The following is a 24,299-nucleotide window of genomic DNA, read 5'->3' on the forward strand; positions in this document are numbered from 1 at the left end:
AAGGTCCAAATCGATGGATGTCTATTTTATATTTTTAATGGTACCTTTTAATGAATAGTAATTTGCACCTGTAAGATCTTAGGGTTAACCGTTTTTGCAATTTGAACGAAAGCTTCCGAAATATTGCTCACATCAAACGTCATTGTGATTTGCATAAAATCAAAAGCAAAGCGAAAAAAAAAGAGAGGAAAAAGAGAAAGAAAAACAAAAGGGAACAAGATTTTGAATCATAAATGGCATGTACATGTATGTATGTCTATGTATGTATGTGTTGTACCATATGTTGCAGTGTTTTAATGTTTTTCTTGTTTTCTTTTTTCTTTTTTTTTTGTGTTTTTTCCTAGCCATTATAACATTGTGAGCACAAACATTTACGTAAATATTCAAGGAATGTGATTTTGAAGTTTATATTCAATATACTATGTGCACACGTCACACGTACAATGGATTTTTCTACCGCATTACATTAAGTAAACATATGCATACGAGCAAGTAAGGTCTATACGAATGCATTTCTATTTAGGGCATGCACATGAGTAAACACATACATATGCATTTAATGTGGAGAAACATAAAAAGTGTTAAAGTTTTTATAACTGCATCCGATGTATATATGCAGTTTAGTACATAAATATATATATGTATCTATATAGGCGAGTGTGTCATATACATATCAAAAAAAAAAAAAAAAAATATTTCAATTTATATAAAATGTGATTAATAGAGGAAAAATGTCGGATGAATTAATATTAAATAATTTAGTAGAATGCTGCAAGGTAATATAAATAACTGAAACGATAACCAGCTTTAAAGTGAATTTTGCGACAAGTATGCACAAAAAATCAAAACAGAGAAATTACGAAATTTGATACTCATGAATCCGGTACGGACGGTAGCGGATGTCGTCTATGGGTAGATTGTCAAATTTAACTTGTGATTACTAATTAAGTACATTATTATTAAATGAAAAAGCTTCATCTTTTCATAATTGGGGGGAAAAAAGCGATCGCTACTAAGTCCTATGCAATCTTAGAGAAAATTAAATTTCACGAATCGTTGTGTAGAATAAGTAAAGTCACGCAGCGATGAAAGTTTTATATGATTCGCAAGAAAGACCAAGGGATGCAAATGAGTTGATTGTATGGATTCATATTTCAAATATATTGAATATGTTGAAATAACCATTCCTCCCATGACCACGGATAATTTCCATCTAAGCTTAAAAATCAGTGAATGTGAGAAAAAATTCTTTTGACCTGCAAGAGCCAATGAATGGGTGATGAAGAAACTCTTCAATCTTTACTAAGAATCGTATAGTCCAAGACATCTCTATAAAAGAACATTGCATGAAACTTTCGCCGGAATATCTATCCTATTGAATATTAAGCATCACCAAGATCGTCGATAATTTCGATGAAAACCAAGTATTTTGGAAAATGTATTCTGCCCTCTTGCAGGCAATGCAAAGTAACAGCAATTGTAAAGTTTTTTGCCTCTACGTACATCTCATTTTTTACTCACCGCTCTCAGCAAGTTCCTCGACTGGGGTGGTGAAGCCGTCTGTTGATTCGGTGAAGAACGTACCCACTTTCCTACCACCGATTATAGTTTTAATGGCTTTTTCTTGCATACCATTACATATCACTACGCTGACGCCACGATCTAAGGCCCAAGTAGCAGCCTTAACTTTCGAATCCATACCACCGGTGCCCACCTATAACGATAATAATGTTTGCAATCAAATTATTAAATATTTTCCCGCGATTTTATTCACTAAGTTGATTATTGTCCGCACTCGTACATTTACTTGCACATACATACGTAAATTTGAATATGAAAAATTTTCAATTAATTTTATATGAAGAGATTGACATTGAGATAAGTCGCCTCTGTCTCAATGCTTCGGGAAAAGAGACATTTACGCACATATCTGTGTATGTATATCTATGTATTTCTAGCTGTAATTCAGATAAGAAGCTCGAGGTTCATACAATAAGACTCGAAGGCTGCTGAATTGCTTTAGGAGAAATCTTTAAGAGCTTTCTGACATGGAATTTAAGCTGCTGCGGTATTTTTTAAATATCAAAAATGTCAACGGGCTTGAGCAATGATTTGTGAGGTATAACAAAAATAAATTTTAATTGTGGAACATTATACTTAGGTAAATCCGATTAGCAGTACATGGTATTACATAATGCAACTTTTCACATTCTGTCATCATAAAATATGCGAACATACACTTATTATCATATAGAAGCGTAGTCGTCATGAGAACATTTTGTAAACGTGGAAATGGAAAAAAAGAGACCTGTGTGGTAGAAAGCAATCATCGCGGTAAACTGAAATTTCATGAAATTTCATCGCCCACGAATTGCGTCTTGTAGATTGAACAAAAAAATCACTGCACGAAAGGACATAAGGGCGAACATGCTTAAATCGATTCAGAAATTGACTATGAATCCATATATGTATGAATATACAAAAATATGAAGATGGATCTAACTCAAGCCTTTCTCACTGTTGCATATATGGACACACATACACGAACAACAAAGTAGGCACCACGTTTTGCACTGGCAATGTGAGCGAAGAGAACCCGTTCAAAGTGTGCAAAGGTCCCCCAGACAGGGTCAGAATGATGTACGAAAGATACTAGAAAGAAATAGCATGTCATAAAATCTAGACGGAAGAAGAGTAGCGCTACAGGCTAGCGCAAAGCGTGGCTAGACGTGGAAAGTCTACAACTGGTGGAACAAAAGACAGAAACAGTGCTAGTAAGAAGTCGAAAAAAAGTCGGAAGAATGCAATGAGGGTGGACGGGTTAATTTTAGTATGTAGGCGCCATAGGTGGCGAATCGTACATGCCGCTGGTAGGGGCCAGTAATATCTTTCATAGATTTCTAACGCCAGCTCGCATAACAAAAAAGTACACGCACACACACACATATAGTCATACCACCAGTGGTTGCCAAGTTTAAAGAAAGAAAGAATGCAAGGAAACCTAACCAATAGAGTTGAATATGCTAGATTTGCATTTGTATCACATTTCATTAAATGAATTCTTTTTTAAATCTAGGAGTACTTAATAATAAAAAAGCTACACATACATGCATTTATAGATGCAATTATTCTTAAGTGGAGGTGGTTTATATTTTGAAAGTCCAACCGCATACACTCTCGCATTCATAAAAAGTTTTAGACAAAAGAATATTTTAATGGCCATAATATTTACAATGCCACACGGATTTGTGTGACTTTAGTTCGGTTTAAATAACATTTACACAGCCAAGAGACCATGTCTTTCGCAATACATAAACACACACAAACATTAAATTTTTCCCCTTTATTGCTCATGCGAACATATATGCATATACGTATACATATATGCATGCCAGCATGCACGCACACATATACACATACATATATGATCATATTAAAATGTTACTGTCAAGTTTTATTATTACATTTAATATTAGTGACTCTCTGCGTTTTGACTGCTGCTCTACCACCATACCATCATATATGCATGAACAATGGGAACGATATTGTATTTCTATTATAAAGAAAAACTAACTTGAAAGAATATATGTTCATATGTGTGTGCATGCGTGTGTGCGTCTATGTATTCGTATATACATTTTTGCTATACATAGTTAGTTATCATGTGCGGAAGTGAGAAACTGACTAATAGTTCATACACACAATGGTTGCCAATTTAGCTCGTCCCGTTCATTGCAGCTTTTCTTTGACTATCTAATCAAATGCCATAGTGTCCTTACTGAAGTTGAGACATTGAGACATTTGGTTTTTTTAGTTTTTCATGTTCGATTAATCTATGAACACAAAAAAAAAAAAAAAAGACAGAAAAAGTCTTCGAGAAGCTTTCGTTATTGCACTTAGCCTTTAAAGCTGTTTACAAAGAAGCCTGTAATGACGGATACAGTTCAGTTACAATTCACATTTCGCTTGTATTTACGAAGAAGACACTAAAACACAAAGATTATAATATAAAATTTTTTAAATTTCAACATACAACTATCACTTCGATGGCGTAGGACGAATGCAAACTAGAGGATTCTCTGCTACATGACTTCTTTGAAAAGATTTATTCTGGATGATGAGGCCTACTTGCATCTGTCTGAGTATAAGAATGAACATAACAAGCCCCATCTGAAACTCCCGCAACAACCTTTGCATCGAGGGGCAGTGTTATGTACCGTCTGAGCTAGACTTCTTTCAGCCTCGAATTGATGCTACGACTTTGAATAGTATTTATTTTGCAGACAGTGACACTAACCTTCTATACAATTCACGGTTCGCAAATTACTCTATTGCGTGAGAGATTTAAAACGTCATCTATTTTTGCAAGATCTCCACGCTATTGACCGTTTTTAGTTTCTTTGAAGAAAAAAATTTCAGGCCAAAAGAAGTTGGTTCGCTTCCGTTAGGGGCTTTTTATGAGTCGTTTAAAATTGATAGAATTTTTGTAACCAACGCCGGCGTATAAGGGGTATATTTATTTGATCAGCATCAAATTTCGAATCAATTTAAGCCTGTTCGTCTGTCCGTCTGTGTAATGTCTGTTGTTGTTGCAAATATTCTTCTGGTCGCAGAAATGATTTCGAAATTTCGTAAAAATATTGGAAATTCTTGCATGCAGGTTTGTACTGAAAATGAGCCAAATCGGTCGAAAGGGACGTTCACAGTACTACGTAAGGTAAGTACAAAAGTACAGTGTCTTCCAAAAGAGATAAAAAATTGGTGTTTTATTCATTTCTTAGACGCTACGACAGATAAATTGCACAGTAATTTGAACGTACATTCTATGGGCTATACTGTGGTAAATAATCGGCCGCGCCTACTCAATGTTTTGAAGTGTCATAATTTCATTTCTTCTCGAAACTTTTATAACGCACAGAATAAAACGTCAAAAACACCGTAAAGTATACAAATTCTCGTCCAGCTTCCGTCCATCTGCGCAACTGGGTAGTACCTCTGGTAAACATTCTACCGTTCGCAAAAATGATACATCGTGGGATATATAAAATAATAGCATAGTTTGTGGGGTATCTGAACCTTCTGGGCGTTGCAAATGTTTTGATCAAATGAATATACCCCTCGTCCGTCGGTGTTGTATATAAAACTAACTAACTAACCGTATACGCCTTTGGGTGAATCTTAAATACTCAGTCCCTTAGTCTTAAATATTTTTTTAATTGAATCCCAAACAAAGCATTATAGATTCTTCCCCTACCGCCCAACATTACGACATACACAATAGCGTTGTGCATGGATGATATATAGTAATGCTGCAACCGTAAAAAGAAAGGCAAATGATTTGGAAAATGTTTATTAAATCCTTAACTCAGAGCTCAGAGGGTTATATTAAATTCGTCTTCGCCTCAGCAAATGCTATATGTATATTAGCCTGCAATTTGTCATTGAAACTTGGATACCGTATGAAATATGAGTTAATTTAACACTTTTTGTTCGTCCGGCCGTCCTGTTCATCTATCGTTTTTCTCCTAAATACATTCGAAAAGTCATAAAAATTTTATCTTCACTTATGAAATTTTGATTTACAGAACAAAAGAATTAAAAAAAATGCCTTAGCATCGTACAAATTCCACGCCGTCTTTAGGCTCTTAATACTATCTATCAAATTATAAGAAAAAAAAAAGAAGAAGATTACACGACAAATGCAAAGCATATATTTTAGGGATCCAAGTGCAAGTAGGTATCCTGATAGACACAGTAGATTTAAATTAGTCTCAAAGTCAGTACAAACGTTTTCAAGTTCTATCGAAAATTACTGCAAATAAAATCGCCTCCGTTCGATTATAAGCATACCGACAATCGATGAAAATCTATCATATACAAATTCTGCGGAATAATGACTTTTACAAAACCATTTCGGGATCTGTGTGTAAGATTTCGCAGGAAACGAAATAAGGTCTTACTCCTATCGACAGGCTCGAGCAAATTTCACGAGTTGACATTTAGCAAGGAAACTTACTTTCTGGTAGATTTCCAACCTAGCTACACTGCCCTACTAGCGTCAAGTTTGAGATGTCATGCTGATCAAAAAACTTGCAAATGTTAACTAATTACGCATTAGTAAAAGGATAAAATTAGCGTAACACCTTCCTGCGGTTAATTTAAAAAGTTTTCGCATCAAATATCTAGGCAGAATTTTTTTTAGAAAAAGTGACAAAAACGCGGAAATTTCCGCACATTTCAGCTCGGTTTGTAAAGGTACTTTTTGTACTCTAAAACGGACAAGCACAAGCCCTGGATATATGCTCTCAATGCATGCTCGTTTAAATCTTTCACATGTATGTGCGGATGTGTTTATATATGAGAGTGCGCCTGTGTTTGTGTATACATTTGTATGACCATGCTAACAAAATGTTAGGATAATAAATAAAAACCTTTTTGGTAAACGTTTACAACGAACATCATTTGCGCAGCAACGCATTCATTAGGAGTAGGGTAAGAACGGACGACGAAGCATTCCTTATTAAGTTAAATTGTCGTCACAAAGACACCAAAATATTTAATTCTTCATTTAAAATAAATTTAATGATAATTGTCGTAACAAAGCAAAGAGCGTAACAACCGTCGACTTCGCTTAACTCGTTATAAAATATTTGAGCAGATTTTTGATCATGTCTGTGCATGTATATGGGTGCGTGCGTTTGCATGAATGCGTGTGCGTGACAAAGTTAAACATTTCTGATTGTTATACACACTTGCTCCATTCGGTGGTTTGCACATAATTTAATTTTCTTGATTTTGATTTGCTACCGTTGCCATTTGTTGTTTATGCTTATGTGTGTGTTATTGTGTATAAAACCTACAGAGAGTGCAGTGCATTTCTTAATTAACTTAAACAAGTTGTTGCTGAATATTGTTGTTGATAAAACTCTATAATGAATAGAAAGACGTATATGCACACACCCACACATACATACATTTATATGCATATATTTAATTATATTTTTATTTGCATTTCTAGTTATTTTACCTGAAACGTTTCTACGTTAGCGTTGCTAGGAATAATAAAATGGACGAAATGTATAGTAAAGAAATAAAGTAAAAATGTCGTTAACTTTGAATGAAATATTGTTTTTAATTAGAATTTGAAGATTAAATTATTTTTGCTTGATGTCAAGTAAACAGAATGCAATCCACTAAAGGGAAAACAGTTTAGGCCACCGCAGTTTACATTTACTTTTCTCATTTCTCTATAAAAGATACGGAGATATATTAATTTTACTATTACGTCTGTAAATTCTAGAAAAACCCCTTAGAAGCTTCCCTTTCCTTTCTCGCGAACATCTCCATCCCTGAAGCTAAAATTTGCAAAACCACACACTTTTACCACCTTTTTGTATACCCCACCGAAGGACCGATTGAATTGTAAACTCATTTTGCCCAATCGTTTGCAAAATCCTTGAGCAAATTTCAAAGATCACCCACATATACCTATATGTGCTTAATCAGCATTAAATTGTAAACAAACCTAAGCATGTCCGTCAGTTTGTCTGTGATAAACATATCCGTCAACATAGTAGAACAACAAGTAGAACTGAGGGCGCCTCTGTTTTTAAAAAGGAAAAAAACTCGCTTTTACTCACATAATACAAACGACACAACGAAAGGATCTAATGCCGATCCTACGGTATTCCTATATACATGAAAAATGTAATCAGTTATACTTTGTTAGTTGATTTAAGGGAAAAGTCATAGTCATATAGAACACTCGGCCACTACGGAAAAGATAATACTGCATAAGGGGAAAACATCATAAGCGAGAGTAGTTGACTGACCTTCAATTTTTCATTATCTGTCCAAGTTAGACTTACACTTAATACAAGATCGTATGTGAATGAGGCACAGTCGATTGATATGGTTTTTAGTCAAGCTGTGTTGCTCATGTGGAAACAATAATTCCAAATATTTCGGACAGTTAGTTGATCAAGTAGCCCTAGTTTGCTTATTACCCGTAAGTAGGTTCGTCGGTCTCTCTTAATTTTTTTTATGTTTCATTTACTACATTTACCTCTTCGCCGATGATGTTTTACAATTTTTTGTGTGTGTGCGCCGTCGCTTGTGAAACGTTAAGCTGTTCAGCTGTTTTCATGGCAGACGCACCAACTCTCAAAGTCTGAGCGATCCTACAATTCATCGGTCGATCCCAGAAAAAAAGCGCATAAGCGTATCTAAAAGACTTGACCCGCATTGCGTTCATATTATTTTATCGATCTCCCTGAATATATGTTATATTTTTATAATTAGGCAGAGTAAAACTGCCTAACATAAGAAAGGTATTTTTATTGCCAGGCGGTATTTGGTGTTATGTATGCTGACATTTCTCTCTATAATTTTCATCCAGGTAGCTTTATCTATTGTTTGTTGTGTCAGTGAAATTTCCGAAAAAGAAAAATGCAAACAGAAATTTCGTAAATTCAGTCTACAGTCATACCACGAAAATGGCAGAAAGTGTTTATGTACTTGAATGAAATACGCTTTCAATAAAGAAGAAATTTAATGTAAAAAAAATGACAAACGGTCAATAAATGTTTTTTCTCACCTCTCCGTTTTTAGGTAAAACTAGGAAAAGATGTTCAAAAATTCACACTCCTAGCCGTATGTAGCCGTATATTCATTCTTTTTAATGCAGAAATTAACGACAACTTCGCCTGTAAACAGGAACAAGAAAAACAAAAAAAAAAAAAAAAAAAAAAAACAATCGATCTTAAAGGATATATGATCGAGATTAGTTTATGATGCAAAAAGAAAAACTTAATTAATGATTGCCTGCAATGATTCAAGAAAAACTGTTTGATTATAAATCACTTGGAAGTTTATTTAACGTAGAAAGTACTCCTAGCCTTCTTAAGCTTGATAGAAATAACAGGAAATGACATCAGTTTCGCTTAAGCATTCCAAATCCATTAAATATTCAAAATATTCATTAAAAATGATATATGCTTAAGCCATTGTCATTTATTAAAAAACGAATTAAATATAATTTGAGACAAGTGAAGAGAACTATGTTCGCCTTAAGACGATTCATGGATACCCAGCCTCGTATGTTAAATATGATGTATGAAAACTCTTTCATTGCTCATCAATTGTAGGTGTGAGAACACTTTTGCACAACTATCTTATCTAACTGTGATGTATAAATATTGGGCGATTCTCACTTCTATATCTATATCGGCACAGAATGGATAGAATGCCATATTAGAGATCTTATTATGTGAATTTTGTCTTTGCGCCCGTCTGCGTATTGGATAACGATGTTATGTGCACGCTTCCGGTTAGAGAACTGCAGCATGGCGTGCTCACCGCTTCACCGCATCACCTGATTTTCGAAGGCTATCTAAAAATTTTAGTAAAAATGGGCTTAGGCGGATTTAAAAGTTTCTGTGGAACGTTCATCTGAAAGCCAGCTAGAAGGTAAGCGTAGAAGTACCTAATCTTTTACGATTAGTGTGAACTTCCCCGTTAGCGCTAGTTCGCCTAATTTTAAAACTTACTTTGTAGTAATCCATTAGAAGTGATTTTTTTTTCTTCTTTGAACTTTGATCTTTTCAAAAACTAACGGAAGTAATAATATGAAAGGAGTTATTTTCATTTTCGAAAATACGTAATACATGCGTATTTGGAAAGTGTTTTTAACTTGTGAACAATGCGGTCAATATTTTCGGGAATATTGTAGCTACTACGCCTTTGAAAAATCTACAATTGTAAAAAAATTTTAAATTTTTAAATATTTTAGAAGCAACACTGCTTTGATCGTTTAAACGGAATAAACTGCAGTTTCCGGTGTACTTTTGACACGGTCTAGGAAGCAGAAAAAAAATAAAATAGAAAGCCATTGGAGAATTAAATAAAAATGAAGAGTAATATAAGAAAAGCGAAAAAAATAAAACAAGTAAGAAAATTATATTTGGCCGGGACCGAATCTTTTATACCCGTCGCCGTTATTCTACCCATACTTAGCGATACTTGGAATTTGATGTTGATCAAGAAAATATATATTTTATAAACTCGCTGTGACTGCGGTCTGCGTTTTGCCAACGTTTGGACCAAGTCAATACACCTCTCATTCTTTAGTGATGGATATAAAAAAGAAAAAGTAACGAATATGAAAACGCTTTAAAACCTCACCTTAAAACGCGTCTTGTATACCCTCGCTTCACTCGCGTTTTCTTAACTATGCTTGGCAGAGAGCTGGCAGGGAGCTTACGACTAAAACCGATATCGTCATTTTTACGACCAGGAAGCCAGACAGATGGACGGATAGATGCTCTAGCTTAAGTGGGCTTAGAATTTGATGTTGATCAGGATACCCTATAGACTCACTGCGACTATGATCTGCGTGTTGCAAACGTTTTCACAAAATGAATGTAACAGTCACTGATGGATCCAAAAAAGACAGAATAATAAATTTATTCGTCATAAAACGCCTCTTGTATACCATCGCTTCACTCGCGTTACCTTGGCAGAGAGCTGGCAGGGAGCTATTAGCGGAAGCGGATAAATTTTGGATTGTATCTCAAAGATGGTTCAATTCACAGGTATTTTCAAATTTGATATCTAAACTCCTTTAGAAAATTATTTGGAAATTTTTTTAATTTTCAACAGATCGCAAGAGCATCTGTAAAAGTAGATTTCGGGCATGAGAAATACGCCTTCCCTTTGGTAAGACGCGATTAAAAAATTTGTATAAAAATCTTATCAGATAGTAAGGTAAGCAGCATTAAAAGCCAATAAACTGCTGCAGTTATAGGTTAAGTGTCGCAAACGAAATTTCAAAATTAATATACCCATGTCATGCTACGTTGAATATAATAATGAAAGCTGACAAAAAATAGATTGTCATCATGTCTGGCATGGAGCGTAAGCAATCAAATAACTCACTAACTAACAATTGCGGGGGGGGGGGCCCCCCCCTCGAGGATGATTATATCGGACAGGATTGTGTACAGTTGAAGTAAATTTCGCGTTAAAACATTTTATCATAGTTTGTAATGCTCGTTCTACTGCTGCATTTAAATTTGCTTTAATCAAATTTTTGGCTGTGAAATAGTAAAAAGTAAACAAATATAAAACAAAAAAAAAAACATATGACGACAGATTTGACCAAATTTAAAAAGAAAACCCGCCAAGAGATTAAGATGAAGAATTTAATTTTATAAAACATTCATATTTCTAGCATCCAGTACGCCTTCTCTTTCAACTTTAAGCATAAAACTTGCCTTAGATGCAAAGCATCTTTGAGCAAAGCAGGTGAGTGCAGTTTATTACTCCATTAAAATTTTATTGTAAAGTGTGACTTTTGACTAAGGAAGTCAAGTCGCGCTAGCTTTGCAAAGAAATTGTAAACATTTCTTGGCAAATAATAGGCAAGTAGTCAAGTACCAATTGGATCTAAACTTGTTATATCCTTAGCTAGTGCCGTCTTTCTTTATTTTATTATTTTCTTTTTTTTTTTTTATTTTGCGTTTTAAAAGCTCCTTGTTAGAAACAGGACGCGTTCGACGCACTATTTATAGAGAAAATGTAGGGCCATTGTTAGGAAAAATGAGAGATGTATACTCACTTAAATTAAGATTAAGACGGAAAATGGACTGAAACCCGCCCAATGATAGGCTGACTTAAATCAGAGATACGAGCAACAAGCAAAGATTAATAGATTAACTGCAAGTTAATTAGCAAGTCAATGGTCGTGAGTTCGAATCTCAAGTGCGGTAGAGTTTTTAATAAAAGCCAAAAGCCTTAGATGCTAGTGCTTTTAAGAGTTTAGTCTTAGAATTTATTTCTTTGGCGAAATTAATAATAATAATAATAATGATAATAATACTTTATGAAAACAGTTGGTTTCCTTCCGGAAGCCCAATCAAATGTGAGCCATGTGTCAGCCATTAAATAAGTTTTAGACGATGCAATGTCTGTCTGCGAATGCCTGGCCGAGAGACATCATCGTACTCGGCCATTAAAAGGATGTGGTGTGTGTGTGCGTGTATTGTCATTAGTGCATTCGCCTCAATTGATTGCAAGTCTGCTTATAATGGAAACTTGGTGAAGAGATTTGTGTTTTCGCGGATAACTAACATTTCACGTCGTTTAAGATTCTATGGCCGTGAAACGTGTCGAGCTGCCTGTCAATCAATGTCTCTGTCTCCCCTCATTCAAGTTTTTACGTCAAAAAAATAAAATAAAATGTTAATATAATAATCCATGAAGCTATCAAAAAAGTAATAAATAAGTTCGTATCAATTTTTTGGCATAATAAACTCAATTCTCTTATTTGGAAGAAAGTTTTAAATCAGCAAAACTGAAATCGACGCAGTATTTAGTGATATCATAAGGACGCAACACGGTTCATCATTTTGCCCCCGAGACTTATTCAGGTATTTATTGTCACTATTGATATTATATTATGTGCTTACCTTGGACTTTTGGCCAAATTGTATAGAACGACTATCGTTGGTTGTGTATGTGTGCATTAGTTTGGCGCCATCCTCCCACGGTGGCTTGTTGTAAATACCATCGACATCCGACATAAGGATAAGCAAATCTGCTTGCACTTCGGCGGACAACATGGCAGACAAACTGTCGTTATCTTTGATGGGAATTCCCTGAAAAGAACCATCACACAAACGGCTATAAAAGAAAAACACGTATATATCTGTTTATGAAGGTAAAGAGATTTTCTTCTCCGTTGAATTTAAAGGAGTTACAATCTCTCTGCGATGCGCATACAATCTAATAAGGTCGCTCTGCAAGCTTTTTTCTTCATTTTTTTTCTTCTTCTTAATATTATTACCTTTTTCGTTCCCGGTGGTATATCGTCATCTTTTAGAAACATTGGTGGCGAGACGGCATCGTTTGTATTTATAATTGGCACAATATTCAGACTAATTAACTCAGATAGTGTGGCGAACAAATTGGTACGCGTCTCTTCGTTATAGAAATCCGGCTTTGTTACCAACACCTAAACCGTAAACATGCAAACGTTAAATATAGCGTAAACCAGTAACATTATGCACTAATGAATTGCGCTTAAGTTAAACAAAAAAAAAAAAAACAATTTTTTTTCTTCTTTACCTGAGCAATTTTCACACCATACTGCGCAAACATGGCATCGTACAGTGACATAAGGCCCGATTGACCAACAGCAGCTGCTGCTCTTGGATCTAATAGAAAACTTTCCTCCTGTATGCAGTAAGAGAAATATTAAGGGTTTTTTTTTTTTTACTTTTACTTGAAATTTCACGTTGAACATGCCTCTTTCGAGTGATCCTTAGGCGCGAGGGTCTCACGCATAGACAATGACATTAACAATTCTTGAGCTAACTTTTGCTTACCAAAAGCAACAGCACCACTTGTAACCATCATAACCTCACGACCCTCCAAATGACACTCGGCAACCTAAGATCAATAATGTTTTATAAAAATCGAAAATTTCAGAAATAAGAAATGAGAAGGTTTTGAACGATGGTTATATGGCATGCAAGAGAGCAAATGTAAATTTTATTTTCTAATTTCCACATGTGATCAATAAGTTCATCAAGAAAACATTTTTTAATATTTTGCGAGATTAAGCTTGAGATTAAGCTAAGATAGAGAGAAAGTCTTTCATGATCCGTTATCGTTTAGATGACCAACAGAAGTCGATTTAAAGTGTAACACAACCTCCTCTCGTTTTAACCATTTCTCTAAACTTTGATAGCCATTGCTAGCAGAAAGAAGCATAGGCTCATAGGCTCTCTTTTATAATCCGTTATGACTACGTCATCAAATATCAAGCAAAATTGGAATTAATTAGTCAATATTGAAATTTGAGGGACTCCATTAAAGACTTTATTCGGTCTAGACGATCAGAAGAAAGTGTAGCTCGCTTCAAACATTAAAGAGCGAAATTTAGTTCACTATTGAAAGCATTGAAAAAGTTCTCGCTTATCGCGGAACTCTTTACAAGGTGAGTGGGAGGGTTACGCCTGGTTTCCAGTCAGAATGATGAGCATGTACACGAACTTCGCATCGATCGTCGAATCGAGCGAGACACCATCTGCTGCTGGTAACGGAAAGACCGAAGGAGCTGATAGTCTTCTTCTCGAAATCTATCTATAAAAAAAAGTTTTTATATTTTTCCTTAAATTATTTTGTTGTGGTTTTTTATTTAATCATTTTTTCATTTATTCTTGATTTTCTTTCAATGCATATTTAAATGATTTTTGAAATCTGCATTTCTTTACACTTAAGTCAATCTACAAAATGAGAAATGTTTGTATTGATAAATAAATTAAAGTTGTTTTGTACATTGAAATAAATATTCTTTCATAGCAAACATTTAAGATAAGAACTTTGAGGTAATCATTTCATTTGTTAGAGCAATGAATATACTGTGTATACTTTGAATGCGACTGATAACATTCACTAACCTGCTCAACAATGGATGCTAAACGTCCAAGGGCAAGGCCATGATTATCTTCTCGCGTGATAACTGCGCTACCCAGCTTTACAACTAGACGGCGAGCATATTTCAATTGACTTCTCTCTGAAAACGTTGGTTTACGTTCAGTTTGACGTTTCTCAGGTGTTGAAGCCTAAAAAGAGGAGATAAAATAATTTAAAATACAATCATTTCACTTTCAAATATTTATCCATTAGTGATGTAAATTCTGCTTCGAAAACGAAATAAAAGATGAAACATATTTTCTTCACCAATCAGGTGCTCGGAAATCCAACTTTTCGCAACTCTTCAATTTTCTTAAGTAACTTTTGGCGATCGAACAATCGTCCCATACTGCGGCCATAGCAGCAATAGTATACAAGTCGTGCAATTGTTCGCCAGAGATTTGTAGAAGGATACAAGAAAACCAACGTAACGCATCAAACCCTTCTCCATTGCGACAAGGAGAACTCTCACGTATCAACGCAACTAATTCATTTTTTCATTTCCGTTTAATTGAAATCCGTTAGCCGGGAATTAGGCATTAGATTGGCGTGAAAGTGAATTGAAATGGAAATGTCATTATCGCCCAGGCCGGCGATCTTTTGCCAGACTGAAATCTTCGGAGTAAAATTTGGCATATGACATATTCTACCTATTTGCCTTGACCTGACAAGTACAATTACGTCGTAGTAGTGAAATACGCCAACCTATTAACATTACACAAAACGCAAAGCTATTGACAGCTATGGCTTTCTGAACAGCGAAAAGCGGAGGACGATTTGAACAACAATGAAAATTCAAACTAGTCTAGAGTAGGAAACTATTGTGGATGAAATGCAGCAACCTATCCCCTCTCCAATCATGTTATGTGCTCGTGTTTCGCTCATCCACGCCATCTAATTTTTATAGTTCAAATGCGAGTCGGTCATAACACGGCAGATCGTAGACGGTGTCTTATGCCTGGCATTTAAAGAAAGCTTCGTTACTGTGTGCACTGAAGTCGGGACAGGCTCGAAGCCTTTACAAGCTATCAAAACGAAAGATATCTTATACATGTGGGAGGTAGGACGAGGACATGTAATTTGTCTATGTGGATGGATTAACTGTGACGTTACGGCTCGAAGGTTACACAACTAAATTCTAAGCGTTACACTGCACTCTAACGAAAATTACTGTAATAAAGTAAAAACTAATTAAGTTAAACATAATTAGCATTTAAAGGTGCGGGAATGTTGGCTCACGTGCATATGTTTGTCGGCTGGCATTTCATAATGCAGACATGCATATTTGCACAATGAAATTCGTGAAGGCAACGCTCGATTAGTGAAAACTGTGCATTTACATGTTGCACGTGGAAAATATCGTAAACGACAATGAGAACGTACTCCGTTGCCCTGATCAATATATCCCCAAAAAAGGGAGATTTTAATGAACATTTATCGGCGATGCGACCCAGACCGGAGATAATCTTGATAACGCTCAGTTAAATATTTCGATAAATCTCATATTTGACATTTAGTCGATATTTACGACGAGTTTACGTAGAGCCTCAATATTTTTATGGATTTTTTTTTTTTTGTAATGATATGTTTGCGTGTGTTGCGTGAACAGTTGAAATGAACTGAACGCAAAATAATATATATAAAATTAGTGTTAAGGGTGTTCGCTCATTGCTTCACTAAAAATAGTTGACACGCCATGCGAAATGAAATGCAACATAAATGAGATATTTTCATGTATTTATAATTGAAAATCATTTTAAATAAATAAGTGTTTGCCATCATTTCAATATTTTAAAAGAGTCCAAGTTTTTTTTTTTTTTTTTTTGCATTGCGAAACTGATGAAATTTTGATAAAAGCATTCAATTTCATAACACAAATGCATGCGACAAGTGGTTACGGACAATGAATGGTTAGATGAGTGGGCGGATATGAAAGGTATTAATTAAAATACCGGAGTAAATTGCATCCAGTTGTTCATAAATGAGGTTGAAAATTTATTTTTTTACTGTTAAATGTACACAATTGCAAAAGCTTTTAATCATTTGCAGTTAAGCTATTTATTTTAATGTATTTTCATACCCACTGCGATATAGCACGCGGACCGCAGACTAGCTATTCAACCAATCATTAAAATTGTTCACAGAAAACAATCTATATTGCGATAGGACATACAGGCAGAAATGTAGGAACACTTAAACGTAATATATGTATGTTTCGAGAGCGCATATATTACGCATACATCGTCTATCAATTATAGAAGGCCGGGAACAAAACTAAGGAAAGATTCTTAAACCAATGCCAAAGTTTTCAATGTTGCCTACTCGCGTAGGATTCTTAATTAGATCGCTGATCTTTAGACATTACGCGTAGCCATCGGTACGTATTGCCATCTGTTTAAGAAAAGAAAGAAAAATTATCGATATCTGAAAAGTCTACGAAACAACAAGATCAAGGCAAATAGCATAGTAGGGAACTATGAGGTCATAAACGCCGTTAATAGTCGACAATGGAATTTAACCTTCGACTCTACAAATTGCCATTCGTAATTCGTCGTGTATTCTCCAACACATAACAAAAATAATTAATGCCATACTTTAATTATTTATTAGATTTATTAGATTACAACATACCTAAGCCTTAATAAATCGCTTATCGTTTTCTGCTTTAACTATTTTAAGCCTACTTAAATTGTCTCTAACACATTACTAAATCAGTTGGCAGTCAAAGAACGTTACAACTCGATTGAATTCAAACATATTAACCTAGAAATTCGCAAAAGCCAAAAATGAACGCTCAAACTTTAGAAAGGATTAATAGTCTAACATAAATATACTAACAAAATAGCGTCACTAACAGATATGCGAATAACTTTGTAATTAACAACCAACTATCAATTACAAAGTCGTCCATAAAAATATATGCATCTATGTGGTGTACTCGATATATATACAACCAGCTACAAGCTGACGACGGGGTTTCCCAATGATTTGAACCAGCCATCAAAAACTCAATTCGCTTGTTACTTATTGATTATTATTATCGCAAAAGAAGAAGCAAAGCAAAAGAAAGAATAAATAAATAAATGAAGTGAGCGCATTTTTTTCTTAGCTTAACCTATTTGAGAAAAATTTAATCTGAAATATTATCCAAATATTAACCAAATATACCAAAACGTTGCTCTTCATGTTCCTTTGTCTTCATGTATATAGGAAAGACAAAGCATAATAAATCCTATGCTCTTAGCAAAATATAAAAAAAAAAAAAAAAAAAGAAAAGAGTGAAAAGCAAAATTGTCTTCTCGCATAAGACAAAGTTCCAAGTAAATACAATTATGGATTAGCTAAAAACAAATGACAGCTTTTCTCGCTTAATTTTCTTTCGCTTTTTTTCGTTGAGCCGCTTAATTGTTGGGATGATAAGAAAATAATACCGCTGCTTAGCAATCTTTAAGAAAATGCTTCAGTTGCATCTCTTATTTACTCGATAGGTATTCGTATTTTTTTGAAATTTTCGGATCAAAAGTAAAAATTTTCGTATACAAATGCAATGCATTTCTAATAACACATACACTGCGGGAAACTCTACTTTGAAAAACTACTATTCGAAAACTAAAAATAACCCAGCAGACATAGAAGCAATAATGTCTTCATTCGTTAAGATTATTTTAACAACAGCTATTTTGAAACAGCCTTACGTGTGCGTTTATGCAGTGATTTCATCGTATCATTTCACTTGAAAGCATTGATATTGACACAGCACTCAAATTGTTGCGTTGATTGAATCGTTTCGGCCAAAAGGTATGACATGTAAATATATGATCACTGAAGGAAAATTAAATAAAACTGTTTTGTCCAATTGAGAAATAAGCGACTTATACCTTTACAATGTCGCCGAGATGATATGCTTTCTACATTTCGATTTCTCGTTCATATTTCTCTCTCTCTCTCTCTCGCTCCCTCTCTCGATGAGCAGTTCAAGGAATTTATTACTCACTGAAGTGAAAGCATTAGGCTACGAAAGTGGATATGTTCTCTCTCTGTGTATTAAGTTAGTTCCCTTATATTATGCAATAATCTAGTTAACAGGATATGTTCAAACAGATCCTCACATAAATTATTCAAAGTGAACTTGAGACGTGTTATTAATCATAATTGTTATATTTCATGTTCTCGTATCTTCGATTATAGTAACAAAATGAAAGCAAAGTATTTATCTACAGTATGAGTGTAATGGAATTACACTGTACGTATAGTGTATTTATAAAAGTGATTGAAAAACGCTTGCTGGGATTATCGTTGCATTTTTGTCTTGTAATATTCTGTGATAGTAAACAAATGCATTGTAGCAGTAAATCGCGGTCGAGCGCACATACACTCTTACAGTCAATAAACAACCCACTTTTAACACGCGCACAAACATAATAAAAGGGAATAAAATTATTTTTCAAAATTGTTCAGACAGCCACCATCACCATCGCCATCACCAACACAATCACCATCACAATCAGCAGCACCACCGTTGCCAGCACACATTTCAAGTGATCAAATCCTATCTAGGTTTATATGAAAAGAATGGACATCATGTCAAATGACAAACATTATTTACATTTATATATGTATACAAGTGTTGACTGAAGAGGTTGAGTATATAGCAACAACACTAATAAACGAAACGCTAGAGAGATTGTAAATAAACATACAAAATAAATAAACATAAATAGAAATAACTGTTATCAGTTACTCGCATATGAATATGTCTTCTAATTGCATATGTGTTTATACACTATCTCACATACATACATTTAAATATGTATAGCAAAAACATGTGTTACTATTTGCCGTATATATACGCATATATATATATATATATATATATATATGTGCATGCATGCAAACATATTTAACGTAATCTCAACACTCTCTAGATTTTATTTATTTTATTTTACACTCAACTTTTGTTATTATTATTGTTATGGCTGTTATTGCAGTTCTGTGTTACCGTCATAGTTGAATTTTAAGTGAACTAATATAGTTTTTTTTCTTCTTCTTCTTCTTCTTTCCTATTTTTACATTCACAAGCTATTCCGACCGACTGACCGGCCGACAGCCAAAATTATCAAATTTTTTGTCTTCACGTTGATAAGTGTATAGTGTTTACTCACGGTCTGTGAACAGAATGCTACGCCCTGTTGTGGCCCTTTGTTATTTTCTGTTCTCTAATATATTCACTTTTGCAAAAGGTGATCATTGTCATTGATAAGCATTTCTATTGTCATTTCTTTGAATATTATTTGTTGTCTCTTCTTTAATATATAATTACATTAGTTATGATAAGCATCGAGGACAATTATGCTGTCCGTGCGTACATAATATGTTCATTTATCTAGGATAAGGCAATCAAGTGGAACATAGCGGAATAAAGGCGCAATATTAAAGCAATATTCCCTTTATAACATTTAATTACTTTTAATTAGTCTTAAGTTTAACTTTGACCCACATTTTATGATAGTAATTCTTATATAGACTAATTCTTATATAGACAGTTTGTCTGTATTACAAGCTATTCGGAACCCTTCGACTTCGAGGTGGAGCACCATCAACAAATTAAGGAATATAATTACTATACCCGATGGAAAAATTTAAATGTTATGGGTTTATTGGGAAATGAGCAGGCTCATCGAGCGGCAAAGTATGCTGCTTCTGCTCCTATAATTATGGATGTTGTCATGTGATGGAAAAGTTGGATTTTCAAAGACACATTGGAAGAAAAGTTAAAGAGAAAATTGCAGAAGAAAATTTACAATACCATCATCAACCCTACTCTTCCATTAAACCTCAATTAACTCCACCTTTATATCCAACAAATGTTGAGAAAACCAAGATCCAAACATTTTCGAGAATTCGCCTTGGTCATACAACTGCAACCTACCAATGGATCTTGAAGAGATTCTCCTCCCCAATCTGCAGTTGTGGACGAACACTCACTTTAAAGCACATTCTCTGCGACTGCCTTAACTTTTCCTTGGGTAGAAGTATTGCATTTGGAACGACTAACCCTTTGCACATTCTAAAATCAGCTTCAGAACCGAATATCAATTCTATATATTACTTTATTAATAGTACTAAGCTCATCATCTAATGTACATTTATTTATATTAGAGCCGATAGCTTGTGCTGCTAGTGCTCAATGTCTTTTTTTTTTAGTCTAAGAATTTATTTCATTAGTCTAAAATTGTAATAATAATAATAATAATAATAATATATAGACTTACATAGACTAATAACACAAAACTAATATACCATGTACGGTATTCTCATTAATATATTCCATACTTATACAGTGTATAGCGGCGAGAACATTAGTTAAACATCAAAAATCTTATAAAATAAATGTAATCTCAGTGAGTAGGAAAATGTGACTATTGATTTAACTATTGGCCGTGTATTCATCCAGATGCATTCTTGCCGTGCTAGGCCAAACATGAGATATCGCAAAAAATGAAAAAATTTCAATGCATTTGCTACGGAATAGTTTATGGCCTCAGCGAAGTCGAAAGTATGTTTTAAGCATCGGCTTATATTCGCTCTTTAATAATATTAATAATTATTTTGTTTGTTATTTACTCGTGGATTTGATTGTTCTATTAGCGCCGTCATTATATGATTAAAAGTTTTGACATTTTACAAGGGTTTTTTCAAACATCTTCGCAAGTTCCTTAAGACACAAGGCTCTGAAAGTGTTAAACGCTCTCGATTAATTACGAACATATTTATTTTACATGATTTATGAGACCAGCAGAAGAGAATCTCTCTCCTTCCCTCTCTCACTCTCTCGCTCTTTCTCTTTCTTTCCTTCTTTCTTTTTTTTCTTCTTTCTTTCTCTCTCTCTCTCTCTCTCTCCCTCTCCCACTCCCTTCCCCTCTCCCTGTCCCTCAATCACTCGCGCGCTCTATAAGATACATCTACTTCTCTCTCTCCCTACTCTTCCTTCCGAACCTCGTCAATAACATGGATGACAGTTGGAAAACGAAATTTTTTTCCCTACAGTTCCTTCGATATTAATGCCTTAAGCATTTTAGCCTTCCTAAGCTATCGGAAAGTCTTCGAATATCGCCAAAAATTTAGCGACATATAAGTAAGATCCTACGTCTGCAATTGTCATATGTCGAATATGGACATTTGTAGTTCGAATTTGAACGGCATTAGATGCCATCGGTTTTTTGTTTGTGGTGCGACCAACAACTAAGGGAATACGCCCTATTCGCATAACATGGTGACGGTCAGAGAGAAGTGGCCAACGCCAGATGGTAAGATCAGCCCGTCCAGCCCGTTTCGTCTCTCCATTTGTCGTTATAGGGGCTATAGCACGTGCATTTCTTTGGTCTAAACGTCTGCGGAATGTCTGTGGGATAAAATTTGAAAAATCGACCATTTCTCCCGAACTAATTAGCTTATCCATGAGACTTGCGTCCATTCGTTTACAGCCTCCGATACCTTTACAACTTTTTCAACTATGTCGGTCGTTCTTTTTTTTCACGTACATGATTTAATATTGCTTATTACCCAACACGAAAGGCAAAGAAGATTCAGATAAGGAGACAACGTTTCTTGTATGGCGCCCAACATAGGGCCCGAAAGACTAAAAAAGTTAAAGGTTCAAATGATCGACAGCCATAATTTGTGTTATATAAAAGCTGCGATTATAGCAAGAAAATCCCCGGTAATCGAAAGCTTGAGAAATATTTTCGGCACACATATTCTCTTCTTAAAATTGTCTTCTTGTAGAGCACGTCTTACTTCTCCTTTACAGTTCACAAATTTCATTAAATCTCGTACCCAGGCTCTCTACGACATTGGGTATTGATCTCAATGACATGAACGATGTGTTCTTCTTTATATATTATCCAGGGAATAACTTGTAACGCGATCAAGGCCAGAAAAAAGTGAGGAAAGCGAACAAGATTAGGAAGGGGTGGCGGCAGCGGAGTGGATTTGTGCCTCTTGGATAACTGTTATGCCATTGACGACTCAGTGTTCACTACAGCTAAGATTTGAACCCGTAAACATTGAGTTGGTACTCGTGATTGTCACCCACTCTTCTACCCATCCGGACAAAATAATATTTTTCTAGGTAAGCAAACTGATAAAAAAAAAAAAGATTATAAAATGACGATGAAGTTATACATAAACTGCAGAATGCTGGACTGATATATAAGCGAGCATATCATGAAGAGCCAACTTAAGCAATCTATAGAATGATCAAATCACACTTAATAAGCGAACAACTCGAATGCCAAACTGTGTTTCGTGACCTTATCCTGTAATGTACGAACTTTATTAAAGCAAACCCTTGTAATAGGAAAACCACGCTGTATATGAGATAACGTTGTATGTATATTGCTATGTGTATGTGAAGATAAACAAAATTTGACCTGTTATTCACATATAACATATGTGTATACAAACAGATATATATATATGAAAGCGAGTAAATACATCTGCTTTTAATTTTAATGTTCACATGCAGTGCAGTGGCTGTGGTCAAATCAATTGAAAAAACTAAATATTTATAGCGACGTTTTCTTTTCTTTTCCTTTGTTTTTTTTTCTTCTTCTTCTTCTTCTTTTAGTTTTTGTGTGAAAATGTACCAAAAAAGGTCTTTTTAGCTTTCGCTTCCTTTTTCGAATTGAATGCGCACGAAATATCTCATGATTTGTACACGGAGTTACATATATAAATATATTTCTTATTGCTTTTATGTTATGTTTATGTTTTTCCCTCATGTTCGTTTGCACTCAAGTGCAAGTAAATTTTCCGAATGTAAATAAATTTTGTATAATGTTTAAGAGTATGTTGATGCTGCATCAAGAGAGTACATCGTTTGCACAAAGATGCAAAAGCACACTCTATTAACGCTTAGTAAGGACGATTTCACATAAACTCAAACACTTGATGCAGTTAAATGAGTTGCAGCGAGCAAGTTAACACACAAACATCTAAACATTCTATATATTTGTGGAGCAAGAATACATCTTTTCTTTAACGACACATACATACACCAAGCGAGTCGGTGTTTTGTTTTTTTTGTTTTTTTTTTTTTTTTCATTTTTATCCGGTACCAATACATACAAATAAGTATTCACGTATAAAAACGCAATTATTTTTGAAAATCATGTTTCACACATTATTTATGATCATAAAAGTGAACTTTTCAGTTAGTTGCATTTTGAAATCAACGCTTTTCCTTTTGGCGTTTAACAAGGACACCAGTAAAGACAACAATTTTTATGTACGAAATATATACGAAAGTAGTTTCTCTTTACACATATTTACTGATGAAATAAATCAATTTCCTCTAAGGAAAGAAAAAAAAAATGCTTTTTTCCGCTTTATTTAAAAGGATAAGTGCTTTGCGTGCACAAGTATGTGCGACTAGCTATGAAATAACATCTGCATGCATATAAAGAGATATACATTTATGTATGTAAATCTACGCAGACACACACACACACACACACGCATAGTATACGTAAATATTTGGCTGCTTTTCAAAACGAATACACTTGCGTAATTGACTTTCTGAGTTGTTTGTCTGATTTCGTGTTCGCCTTCCTCCAGAAATCAACAATAATTACTATTTGTTTTATCTTATATCAATCGATAAAAGGTACAAGACTTCAATTTATTCATTTTTTTTTTTCTTCTTCTTCTTCTTCTTAATGAACAGAACAAGGCGCAGTGATCAGAGTTCAGGGCTTGGTTTGAATAACCATTGGCACTCGGTTGTTGTTGATACCCCTATAAGAAGCATAGTCCCAAAC

At 34.6% G+C, this 24,299-nt stretch overlaps 1 protein-coding gene across 1 annotated transcript in view; it reads right to left on the bottom strand.

Annotated features, from left to right (window-relative positions):
- The window catches only part of LOC119632527 (delta-1-pyrroline-5-carboxylate synthase), a 47,139-nt gene that overhangs the window by 17,948 nt on the left and 4,892 nt on the right, over positions 1–24,299 (bottom strand). Inside the window, exons 2-7 of the mRNA XM_038025464.1 lie at positions 14,463–14,627; positions 13,306–13,449; positions 13,126–13,233; positions 12,845–13,012; positions 12,468–12,656; positions 1,522–1,714 (exon numbers count right to left, since the gene is read on the bottom strand). Of these exons, the coding sequence (XP_037881392.1) occupies positions 1,522–1,714; positions 12,468–12,656; positions 12,845–13,012; positions 13,126–13,233; positions 13,306–13,449; positions 14,463–14,627 (967 nt within the window). The remainder of the gene's footprint in view (positions 1–1,521; positions 1,715–12,467; positions 12,657–12,844; positions 13,013–13,125; positions 13,234–13,305; positions 13,450–14,462; positions 14,628–24,299) is intronic.

Source organism: Glossina fuscipes, unplaced genomic scaffold (assembly GCF_014805625.2).
Source record: "Glossina fuscipes isolate IAEA_lab_2018 unplaced genomic scaffold, Yale_Gfus_2 1, whole genome shotgun sequence".
Lineage (NCBI taxonomy): Eukaryota > Metazoa > Arthropoda > Insecta > Diptera > Glossinidae > Glossina > Glossina fuscipes.